Source organism: Amphibalanus amphitrite, unplaced genomic scaffold (genome assembly GCF_019059575.1).
Source record: "Amphibalanus amphitrite isolate SeventyFive unplaced genomic scaffold, NRLGWU_Aamphi_draft 000712F_arrow, whole genome shotgun sequence".
NCBI lineage: Eukaryota > Metazoa > Arthropoda > Thecostraca > Balanomorpha > Balanidae > Amphibalanus > Amphibalanus amphitrite.
The window spans coordinates 299,026-311,764 of NW_024882206.1; the positions used below are offsets into that span (position 1 = coordinate 299,026).

A 12,739-nucleotide genomic window follows, 5' to 3' on the forward strand; every position below is an offset into this window, starting at 1 on the left:
GATAAGGTGAGAAAGGCGAGCGGAAACTGGAAATTGAACTCGTCAGGCCGTTTCCTCGAATGGGCGGCCCAGGCCTCGTTGTGTCCAAAACGGGAGTCCGACTTATATTTTGTTTTATTTATTGTAGAAGACCTCGATGGAAAACCATGTGCCGTATTGTACGGCGAAGACGGAATGGACGACAGAGTCTACACGATGTGCACATTACATATCAAGATAACCACGAATAACAAACGTAACAGCACACAATAACAACGACGCCCCGATAACAATATTGTGGCGATAATTTCATCGATATTTCGAGCTTGCCATCTCTTTATCCCATCCAGCAGTTCCTTGATTTAATACGAACCGTATTCTCGCTAATTCGCATCTCTCAAAAACTTTTTCACCCCGAGGATCCTATATCCTGTTAAAAACTGACTGCGCCTCATAACAATAAAAGGTGCAATTTGTCAATCGCCGTAAATCACACCTCCCATCTGCAACTGCTGCAGCGGCGGCATATCAGTAACAAGTTGGCACCGATTTCATTTATGGCCGCCCATAGATCAGCCCTAGCGTGCGGCCTTCACCCGCCGGTGACACGGCGCAGCTGCGGGCTGCGGCCCCCGCCACCCGGAGCTCCTATCGGCGGCTCACAGGCGCGGCGCCGGTTCTGCGCGAGCCCCGCCCCCCTCCCCGGCAACGCAGCCGGTGGATGGTACGCAGACACATACACCATGGCATACCAGCACCAGTGGCTCTGGGGATTTATGTGCCTGTCAAGAATGATGCACGCCACAAATATGGGTCGTAAATAATGAAGAGTCCTTCGAAGTCATTATGACTTCGCTTTTAGCGTGAAATGTCAAAGTATTGACAACCAAAATTATAATTTCCTTTAAGTAACATGTGTTAATACACCACGGGCTCCTAATGCCCCGGCAGTCTGTGACGTATATCACCCACTGCTGACGTCACACTGTCTTGGGCCGTCACCGCTGCCGCGGCGGCGACACCGGACCGGCCGGGGGCGGTGCGGCGCGGCGCACGCACCGCCCCTATTACACGGTGGCTGCGTCTCAGATGTCCCAGGAGCCGAGCCACCAGATCGCGTGGTAGGTGCTGTTGGCATCCTCCCGCGGCCGGGGGCCCGTCATCCCGTAGCACAGCGGCGCGAACAGGTAGAAACTGCCGGACAAAACGAACGGGTATCGTTAGCTATAGGCGAGGACACAACATGAAAGGTGTCGCCTTGAGGCTTGATTTATCATTATAAGTGCCATTCTGAGCCTACTCTCGGCAGGGGTGTACTTTGAACAAACTAGACCATATTTAACGAGCAAACTCGCCAAGAGACCTGTCAAGGGCGTATAATAAGCACTGAGCAGGACGCAGGGCTCTCGTAATGTCACCGTTTGATCGTGGACGAGGTCTGAGGTCCCTTTACGGGCAGTCAGAGTGGCGGCCTCCCCGTAACCGACACAAGGGTTGGCGTGAAATGGGGAGAGGATTCACTGGCTCAGAGTGAGTCCCACTGTCGGTGGCCCGCCGCTCCGAAATTGCGACGGCGTCACTAACTGGAACGTGGGGTATTAGGTCGTTCAGGCTTACCATTAAATTGCAGTTTGTATCGCGGTGGCGTTTTACTATTGGTTCGAGTGACGAGTGGTCAAATAATTCGATGAACATTGTGACGATGCTCTTATGCAAAATTGCCCGGAAGGTCCGAACAAAATGGTCCGTACAGTGAGGCTAGACCACAACAGCAACAACGGACAGAAAGCAGCACGGTGCAACCTACTCGGTCCGTGCGTTTGCCGGAGCAGCGCATTTCGCAGTTCCGTGGATAGATGGCGGTAGTGTAGGCGCCTGGGATGATACTGTTCCGCCGGACAGAAAGCCGTAACTCTTATCGCGCTCAACAGATGTCACTACTGTGAGCGCCTGGAAGGATGCTGTGCCGCATAGCTTCAGGTGGTCGTAAAAGAGCCGTCGCGGCCGCGCCGCCGCGTTTGCTGAATTGTCTTGCCAAGCGATTGTTCGCGACTCGCATGACTTGAAGCTGGTACTTATGCGAAACGTACTTATGGGCGGTCACGCATGGAGTTTACTATGATGCATTGTTGTAACTAATCCGTGGTGCTCAAGCTCGTTCACTTGTAATCAGTGACGCCGCATGCTAGCACTTGAGTCTACTATAGATTGCTTATAAAATGTAAGTTTCAATGCTACGATAGCGTCCAAACATAGACGTAGGAACAGGGGGGGGGGGGCGGGGGGCCATGGCCCCCCACTTTCGGAGGTGGGGGGGCCAGCAATGTTAACTGCCCCCCCCCCCACTTTTTGCTGACTTATCTGTCTGTACCTAACCTACCACCCGGTAACTTGACAACTATTCAGCTTGCCCTTTAATGAGGATTCCTTTTTGTTTCTACAGCGTTATTGACCGCAATTTCCTTCACTCAATGAAGGAAACCATATCAGAGACAAGACTGTGAGTCCTGGTGACAGCATTTTGTTGAATACGAGGCGCGGGACAGCGAGCACTAAAAAGGTATAGGCAATACTAAGACAATACTAGCACGGTGCAGGAGAATGCGTATACAAACGACCAACGCTTGACCTTATCTGCTTGGGGTCGGCATAGTTCGTCAAAGGCGTACTAGCTGGGGGCCAGGGTGACCGTGCCTCAGCCTCGGTTCAAACAGGCTGGGGGCCAGCAATGTCTGTTTCTGCCCCTCCCCCTTCCACTTTCAGTGAAGTGGCGGTCGCAGAGGGGGATCAGATTCAGGGCCATGCCCTTCCCCCTCCAAAGACTAATCAGGGGGCCATCATATCATTTGGCCCCCCAAACAACCAATGGGCCCCCATGGGCGTATGGGGCTCTGGCCCTTATTCGATTGTCACGAGACTCAAGAATTCCACGCTAGCTTAACAGCTCCCAAACCAGTCTTTGAGGATCCTACACTGATCGCGGAGGGCCCTTCAGTGGCGGTCAAGCGCCCACATTGACCGCTGAGAACCCACATTGACCTCATTTGAGGGCCCCTAAACCGGCCTCAAGGGCCCAGCCGGCGTCTGAGGGCCTCACACCGGCCTCTGGTGGCCTCATTTCTGTCTCTGGGGTCCCAAGACTAGCCTTTAGGTGCCTTTGAGGGCCCCGCACTGAATTCTGAAGACCCGATGCCGGCCTCTAAGGGTCCGCATCGGCCTCTGAGGGTCCACCTTGGCCTGAGGGGTCCAACGCCGGCCCATGCCGGTCTTTTAGGGCCCCACACTGACCTCTAAGGGCCCATGCTGACCTGTAAGGACCCACATTAGCCTATGAGGCCTTGCACGGGATTCTGAAGACCTGATGCCGGCCTCTGAGGCCCATCTTGGTTTTTGAGGGCCTTCTGCTGGTCTCTGGGTTCCAACACCGGCCCATGCCGGTATTTTAGGGTCCCACATTGACCTCTAAGGGCCCGCACTGGATTCCGGAGATCCGATGCCGGTCTCCAAGGGTCCGCATCAGCCTCTGAGGGCCCACCTTGGCCTATGAGGGCCCTCCGCTAGTCTCTAGGTTCCAAGTCCCGCCCATGCCGGTCTGTTACGGCCCCACACTGACCTCTAAGGGCCCATGCTGGCCTGTAAGGACACGCATTAGTCTCTGAGGGCCTTGCACTGGATTCTGAAGACCCGATGCTGGCCTCTGAGGCCCATCTTGGTTTTTGAGGGTCTTCTGCTGGCCTCTGGGGTCCAACACCGGCCCATGCCGGCATTTTGGGGTCCCACACTGACCTCTGAGGGCCCATACTGGCCTGTAAGGACCCACATTAGCCTCTGATGGCCCAAGTCGGCATCTTAAGGTCTCATCCTGCCCTTTGCAGGCCCTGTACTGGTCTCTGAGGGCCTTAACCCTCGCCGGTCGGGGGGGGGGCGGGTGCCGCCCGTCCATAGGTTTTTTTCGCGATAGCTCCGAACACGCCGGCGATAGAGAGCTGAAGCTTGGCATACCTGACCTTTGAATCAAACGGGATCTTTTGACACCAACCGCATTTTCGGGTCAGATCAGGTCACTGACCCATGTGGTCATAAGTGAACCTCTGCACGGTCTTCAGATGTCGCAACTTCGCAACGCCCTCACTGCCAGAGGAGATTTCACAGGGAAATGAACCTTGGAGGACCTAGTATCCAATGTAGGAGTCTCTCAACTTGTATAATGTATATCTCGGATTTTTACTAAAGTTCATATGAGGTCAGGTCATTTTCGTGACCTCACCATTAGGTATAAGTCAATGGGGATAAACTGAAAACTTTTTCTGGCGCCGGGAACGATCGATCTCCAACTATCTCAAGCACACCGAATCGTGATTTCATGCACTCCTTGCAAGGTTCGATGCGTCACTTTTGCAATGTTGACCTTGCGCGACGTCATTTATGAAGTTATAAGGGTCTTATTAGTTTTTTTCGTCAATAACTAGGTACCGATCAAATTGAGCTAGCGAGTCGGGAATGCCACCTATGGACTCAAGAAGACCTGCCGAATCGAATGATATGCGACATGACCTCCTTCGACCAATTTCGTGACCTGGGGACGCCGACCTGACCGTGACCCGAGGTCAACACCCTAAGTTTACCTCACCCAAACAAAAAGTATATCATTCGACGCGCCTGAGAGAGGCGAACACGATGCTGGCAAAATCGCGGCTCTGCGGCCATTTTTTGCGAAGTTATTTACCAAAAACGGAACCGTGCCTTGAGGCACTTGACCTGACCTCAGAGGTCACCGGTTTTTGTTTGTTTTGTTGGGTTAGGCCCTTTCGGTCCAATGAGACCATTTCAGAGCCGGAAGGATGATAGGATATAGGGGGAGACATTGGTCTGGGCAGGCACCCTAGTGAGTCGCCGGGGCTGAGCCCGTCCAGAGGACAGGTCACCCAGCCCCAAGGCACTCACTGCACCCGGCTACGGGGTGCGCTCCCTCGGGAGCAGCGGTGCCGCTCCAAGGGAGCAGCCCGCATGAGATAAAGTTGCCTGTCCAGCCCGGAGGGGGTTGCGGTGTGGAGGAGAAGGATTTCAGTATCCTGAGGCTAGAAGCACGGAACGGTGTCAGAGGTCACCGGTTGACCTAGGACCATAAAATCGGGTATCGATCTCTGCGTCTCGTAACGGCGCACACGCTCGTTTTTCCGCGACGCGCTAGCTCCACCTGGGGCGAAACGGCGAGGGGGGTCGTACCCGCCCCCCGCCCCCTCGGCCAGCGCGTATGTAGAAAACTTATAGGACCGGGCCGTGGAGGTTTAAACTGGCCTCTGAAAGCCCAGACCGTCTAAAAGTCCCACACCGGCCTCTGATAAGTGATAGTCAATCAGCCCAGTTGCAGTGGTCGCTGATATAAAACCTCTTAAAAACCTTATAGGCCTGGCTGAGCCTAGCTGGGCCGTTCATGCTGATTTTTATAGGTATATTGAAAAGACTCGCTTTGCACGTTTCACGCTTGCTCGTAATGAAAAAGTTGCTGGATGCCTCTGGAATTTGCATGGGTGCCAACGGCTGCGGAGGACAGGGGAACGCGTCCATCAGTTTGAGTTTATGGACGGGAGACTCCCTGAAATTTCAACCATTTTTTTTTCTTTCTTTTTTTTGTCTCGATTTTTTTTTACCTCTGAGCATGTTTGCGAAAACAAAGTGGCCGAAATCCGAGGAGAAATCGGATTTTGGGGGTAGGTTAGGTTTTGGACCTCTGGGACCTCTGGGACACTTTCGAAAACGTTCCTACGCCTATGCGTCCAAAGCAGTATTAGCATGTATGTTCCAAGAGTCAAGATGAATGGGTTCGTACTAGGTACTCATGCCCATATGGTAGTTGAAGGGTTTAGCATTTTCCATCACTTGAAAAGCTTATGACTGAAAGATCACATGTCGTTTTCCAGCATGCTCCCGACATTCGATAAGACCATGAGCGGTGTGGGGGGACAAATCGGATCGAATTGTAGTACCATTTTCCGTAAATGTCGAGGCCATCCCTCTGGATCGTTGCCACAAAGGAGGGTTGATTTCTGGCGGCCGGTGCCGACACGGCGCATCAGCAGAGCAGAGGACCCGTCATTGGCAGTCGTCTGTCACGTGATCGGCCACTCGACTGGATGGGGCGATACGCCAGCTGATGGCTCGGCGGCCCGAAGCGACGGAGCTTATCCTCGTAACTGTCGTCTTTACGTGCCGAGGGCACCGGACGGGAGCTGACTGGTTCGGCCGTACGTATGGTGGCAACTCGCAATCCAAATGACAAAGCACTGTTGTGGATGACAGTGCTGCGAGAGTCGATATGACCACAGTAAGCAGCTGCGATATCTTTGATAAATGAATAATTGTGATAGGTACTTGCAGTACACTCATTTTCCTTTTAACTCGAAGTAATCAGATGTGCGAGGATAAGTTGAAAGTCAGATTGAAACTTTAGAGACGCTTTTGTCGTTGAATTTAGGATTTCTTTATCGTTTTTGGTAGCGTGGCCATGGGTGCGTTTATGGCTGCCAAAACGAATTGCTATGTCCACGTGTACCTAAATGTAAGAGTAGGTATCATTCAATCTCATCACTGTTCTTCTCTAAATGTCTATGTTCTTTTCAGCTAAGTTACCGTACTCAGGACTGCATAACATCTATGCTGTTTTTTATTAAATAAAAGCTCCACAGAGCAATGGGCACATTTTGATCGATATGATTAATTGCGTTCGGTTGACGATATAGCACAGCACTACTCTCGAAGCCACCGCCAGTTCCGTTTCAATTTGGTGGTGCTCACCTGTAGAAGAGGCCGGCGACGATGGCTGCCACCAGCCAGTGGTAGACTCCGGCGCGGACCATCGCCGGCAGCTTCCTGTAGAGACTCGTCAGAAGGAAGTCGAGCACCACGCCTGAGGGCACCGACCAGGAGGTCGCGTTAGACAATAGACGGCTTCGCAGGAGTCCAGGGGTCAGTGGAACACAGCTGTTCGGTATTCACAACGTCTCACAGTCAATCATAGAGAAAGAAACACTGTCAAACTGCTCAGTGGTGTATGCTGTTTGTTCGCAGTTTATAAATAGCGTCGTTTCGAAACAACTGACTTGTTTCTACGTAGTATCATTTGATTTATTATTTCACAGAATACTGAGCCTTTGAACGGCTGACATTTTATATGGCCTTTCCTGCCGGTCTGAAGGTCACCCTATACTGCACTGCCGGCTGTTGGCAGCTGTTTCGTGCGGTGCCATTTCCGAGTCGGCACACACACTCGGGGCCATACCGTGACCCACGCGACCCCCGTGACCGCCGTGACCGCCGTGACCTGCGGCCAACTCGGCGGCCGGTGTGGTTCCGCTGAGCCCGGCGACCCGCCGCTGCCGTCCCACCTGTTACCCTCAGGGCCCCGCCCCCGCCGACTGACCTGAGAGCATGCAGCTGTAGCACAGGGCCGGAAAGTAGTGGTGGAAGTAGAGGATGCGACCCATCGTCCAGAAGGGCGCGTAGTGCACCGCCCAGGCAAACACCAGCCACAGGCAGGCCAGGCCGGTGCGGCGGCGCCAGGCCGCTGAAACAGACCGAGGGGCGGGATACGTCAGACTGTTTATACAAATCCAGGGAAGGTGAGCAGTACCTTAACGAGATCACCGTGAATCGTGTAATAGGGATATGCAGAAGAAAGTGATCTTTGGAATAAATCACTTAGTCGTATTATATCAATTATATAATTTTCAGCACAGTTGTAACTGTTATACTGAAGAATTATAACAATTAAAACAGTTATACTACAATATATAACACTATATCTAACACGGGATAGTTGCATTATATCAAATTGTGTATTATTTGGAATTATTTAAAACTGATACATTACAGAGTTGAGGTGGACTGTCAGACACCAGGCACAGAGGTGGCCGTTATCTTTTTTTTCAGCCGGCACCAGACCGAATGACCCCTCGAAACAAAGGAGGGTCATTTCTGAGTGAGGTCTGCAGCTGCTTTCGAAATCCAATAACTGGCAATCGATGCGCTAGCCATCAGTAGGTATCAAAGGCTTGGGCACCATCCACTATGCAACTCGGAAACAAAATATAAGCCATAATTACATTGATTTAAATAACCACCTGCTGCAATGCCTGACAGCTCATATACCTACGTATAGATACCTAGATATGCTGTTATGAGTATCGGTCTAGTTTTGAGAAAACAAATAGCTTATTTTGTTATGTAAATGGTCACATCAAACGTGCCAGTATGAAAACCACAGAAATCAAGGATGTTCAACTACCGTTATATGTAGTTAGGTACACGATAATAAATCGATCGACGAAATATCGTAAAAATACATTTAGACGTGCTGAACATGTGAAGAAAGCCGTGCTCCATGCTCGCTCATGATTGCTGGGATATATGATTGAGTTTAATATTTCTAAACACTTATTACAGTCGGGGCGTCAGTTTCATAAGACACACAATGAGATGCCGAATGCATGTCTAATCCAATAAGCAGTGCAATATAGGGGAGATCCGTGTAAGACGCCCAGGGTCGGTAAGAGGCCCCATCGCTTTTTTTTTACCAAACCAATAATGTTATTTATTTTTTAATGTTCTTGTAAAGCAGAAGCCCTCTTGAAACAACAACTCACGAAACCTGAGGTATCAGGTGCGTCGCAGCGACTTTTGGTAAGCCTGTTTCTGTTTTTGCCCCTTTACTTGCTAGATATATGCATCTTTATCACCCTTATATATCTGAAAAAAACAATGGCTATCAAATGCAATCTTATCTCATCGAAATTGTCACATGTTAGCTTCAGAATAGACCATGTTCTGGTGCGCTGCAAATGTCTCATAAACCATAAATATTGTGACGCTAAAACACTGCATTTTTTAAGAGGCCCTCCCTTCGAGGATGATAAAACGCCCCCCAATAAAAAACGCCCCCGATGCTAAAACGCCTGCACCTGCGGCAGGCGTGGCATTCTTTTTTCAAGGAGTTTGTTTTTGTTTCTTTTTTTCTGTTTCCTTTCTTAGAGGTAATAGGTACAATTTTCGTTGGTCATCAGCGTTTGGTTGTGCTAGTTTTCGCATTGTTCGAGCGCTTTGGAAGTGTTATTGGTTTCGATAACACCGTATTTGCTTAGCTTTTCGAAATAAAGGGCCTTGCAGCTGTGTTCGCAAAGCGTCTTTTACAAGTCGACTTGACTTGTAAAACGCCCGAGGGGGGGGGGGGCGTCTTACCATACCCATAGTGTAAGAGGCCCTTTTGCAACTTTTTCCAAAATGTTAAAGTTTACGGTTTGTGTACCCCCTAGATTCATTTTGAATGCAAATATGTATGGGAAAATGATGCATGCTCACAGCGCATGCACACGTTAGCTCTTAAATATTATCAGTTGTCTAAGAATAGCAACTGAGCTTAAGGGGGGGCCTCCTGCACCACTCTCCCCTACCCTTAAGACCTGGCATTTCAGGCAATCAAACCAATGCGGCGGATTACGGTAAAGACGGCCACAAATGGGTCTGCTAAGCTGAGCTATCCGTCTTCATCCGTTTTGCCTGAGTGGAGTGCCATCAGCCGATCAGACGGAAATGTTGCCACCGACCGGCCGGGCGAGCTCTCAAATCGGAAACACAGTTTGACAAGCTTCCGAAACTCGGCGAACGAGAGCTTCGGCCGTCCCCGAGGGAGATTTGAAGGGGTTTCCAAGTCTAGCGGATGTAAGCCTGGTAAACTTTTTACTCTTGCCTTACTCTGGGGCAGACGTGGGTTGGGCAACTCCGATGGAAAATGGCGGGATTTCCCGTGTTTATCTTTTCTCTATATATAATTGCCCAAGGGAATTGCCAATGTTTTTAGGTGGAGAGTGGTTCGGGAAACATTTGGTCTGCCAACATCCAAATAAGCAAAGAATAAACAATAATGGTATTTTCCAAACCATATTATGATGCTATGCTATTGTCAGTTTGATGTCTTCTTGGGTTATGCAAATCAATAACCATCGGAGCAGTTCCTCACAATCGAAATTTCGACGACACTATGTTTGGAATGCGGACTGCTGAGGCGTACCGCCCACGAAATAATCATGCCACCGGTAGCCTGCAATAATAATGCCGGTACCTTATACCTATCAATGCCTATAGCATAAATAGGACACTTCATTATTTTAACCTACATCATGTACTCCGTGATCCCCGCTCAGTTGAGACATGAACCGGTACTTCCTAGTCAGACGAAACTGGGATGTAGCCTGAGTTGCTGGAAGTGAAGATAACCAGTTCTAAACGACTTTACTTGCAGCACTCTGGCCTATTATCTTGACTGAGAGACTTGCCACCGTTTCTGGGAAAGGCAATTACCATTTCTTTTATGGCTCAGTTCCGTGTCTCCCCGATGGCCCGCCGGTTCGTTACCAGGTAAGATTATATATTTCCAGCAAAAGATCGTGTCAATTAGTATCAGTCGATGGATAGAAATCCGATATTAAATGAGACAATATATCCGTGCATTAGGAGGTAGTCTGAAGAAAATTATGCAAGGCCTTGTCGCCTTTTCAGCAAATATGTATGTTACTACTGTCTCAAATATATGCCCTAGCCACATTAGACCCTTTAATTGTCGACCCTATCTCACGGCGAGTAAATGTGAATCCGTTTCACGTGACACCCTGACACTGCCCCGAGACCACCCTTTAACCACGCTGAGTCCGTGGAACATTCCTGATCGATTATGACCACTAACTAAATACTCAGTCAGTGACTGTAAATACCTATACTCACCGACCGTCTGGCGCTCCGTCGTGTGGGCGTTGACGCCCGCCCCGTGCCGCCCTGTACACTCACCGTCTCTCTGTCGCTCTGGGGTCTGGGCGTCGGGGCCGTGCTCCCCCCGTGCCGCCCTGTACCCGATGTACATCATGATGAGACCGCTGAGCAGCAGCAGCGCCAGGTTGGCCCACCAGATCGGCGCCGTGCCCAGCAGGTACACACGCTGGGAGTCCACCATCGAAAAGTACTGGCCCTGTGAACGGACGCGGGTGAAATGCTGCACTTTTAACGGTACTCCATATCACCCGGGAGAGGATACATTTCTGCTTATTAATTATCTAACCTGTCAAGCAGTTTCACACTTCTACGTCAAAATAAATGAAGATTCGCCCGACATTGCGAAAGCAACCTGCAGATTTACGACCTAGGCACGCATTTACGAAGCACAAGAGCCACATTTGTCTGGTGAAAAGCACATCTGAAGCTTATGTCCTTTGCACATTCATATTTACCCGGTAGAGGATGGGCCACATCCAGGGCTTGTCGGCGTGCAGCATGGCGACCCGGTTGGGTTTCAGCTTGCCGTTGACGGTGGTGATGATGCGGTGCGTCTCGACGAACCGCTGCAGTAGGGTCGAGTGGAACCGGCGCCAGTACTTGGTGACGTTCGGCACTGTGAGGCGCATCGGACGCGCGTCAGTGAAGGGAGAGAGACGAGAGAGAGAGAGAGAGAGAGAGAGAGAGAGAGAGAGGGAGGGAGAGTCTCGCCGGCTGTCTCCAACAGCCCATCACGGTCTCAATCTGCCCAACGGCGCTGTGCCACCCCTGTCCGGCGCTGACCGCTGACGCTGACCGCGGTTGGCGAATTTATCAGCGCATTCGGCACCCAATCACACCCCGTAACGACCCACTAAACCAATCGGCACCAATCGTCGCCGTCGACAATCGGCGGGCGAGATGACGAGCCGCTCCGACGGGGGTGGGAGGGGAGGGGAGGCGCCGCGGCGGCGCGGATCGCTGGCGGCAATAGGTGACGATGAAGAATCGCCCCGCGACCGACCGGCTATCAGCCCGGCCCCAATGGTGCGGCAGCGTCGCTCGACGGGGTGGCGACGCGAATATACATACAGGAATGGAAAAAAACACCTCATAAAGTAACACGAATTAGGCGTAATAGTATGCTGATAGATACAATCTGCAACATCAGTCGATGCATCACAATATGAATAATCTATTAGCTTCCATGCATGTTTCCCGGGTCACAAGTCTGAAGGGGACCGTATTCCGCATCCATTACCGGGCTGGTGCCCACTCGTTTGTCAGCGTTTCGCTGGGTCAGCAGTCAGCGCGGCCGAGTGTGCTCATCAGCGACCCGCGTGGCGATCATTAGCCGGCCGGCGCCGTGCCAGCGCTGACAAGTGGCCATCGGCCGGCGGCCGTGTCAGACCCCGGCTGATGACGTCACACACCTGGTGACGTCACGCCGCGCGACGGGCCGCGTCTGATGACCGATCAATGGTCTCTGGCGGGAGGGGTACCGCTGACGGGTCAGCCGGGCACACCGGGGCAGGCGTGACCGGCTGGCGGGGGTCCAGTCCGCCCCTCCCCGGCTCGCCTTCTTTAGCACTACCATGGACCGTCCCCCCTCCCCTATCCGAGGTTTCTCGGCACACAGGACAGTCACGCCTCTCTCTGCGGCCGGACTGCCCCGTCGGCAGGTCTGGCCGCCGGGGGATGTCTCTGGGGCGACCGCAGCGGTCACCGGGTGGTGGGCGGAAGCGGGGCTCAGCGCGCAGATTGTCCGGCCGCCCCAGGGAGATGTGGGCGCCGAGATAGCTCGCCGGATGGATGTGCCGCCACCGGAGCGTAGTGACCTTTAAATCGACCGACCCACAGTATGCGGGTGGGGTGAGTGATTGTATTTTCACGGCCTACGTGCCCTCCATAAAGCAAATGGTCATGGTCTGCAGTCTGCACTACTTTGATTATAATGTGATTG

The 12,739-nt window shown here is 51.8% G+C and overlaps 1 protein-coding gene across 1 annotated transcript in view; it reads right to left on the minus strand.

Moving 5' to 3' along the window:
* Nucleotides 1–98: 98 nt before the first annotated feature.
* The window catches only part of LOC122365050 (protein O-mannosyl-transferase 2-like), a 33,787-nt gene continuing 21,146 nt past the window's right edge, over nucleotides 99–12,739 (minus strand). Inside the window, exons 14-18 of the mRNA XM_043335938.1 lie at nucleotides 11,253–11,413; nucleotides 10,816–10,993; nucleotides 7,400–7,543; nucleotides 6,775–6,886; nucleotides 99–1,173 (exon numbers count right to left, since the gene is read on the minus strand). Of these exons, the coding sequence (XP_043191873.1) occupies nucleotides 1,065–1,173; nucleotides 6,775–6,886; nucleotides 7,400–7,543; nucleotides 10,816–10,993; nucleotides 11,253–11,413 (704 nt within the window). The 3' untranslated portion in view covers nucleotides 99–1,064. The remainder of the gene's footprint in view (nucleotides 1,174–6,774; nucleotides 6,887–7,399; nucleotides 7,544–10,815; nucleotides 10,994–11,252; nucleotides 11,414–12,739) is intronic.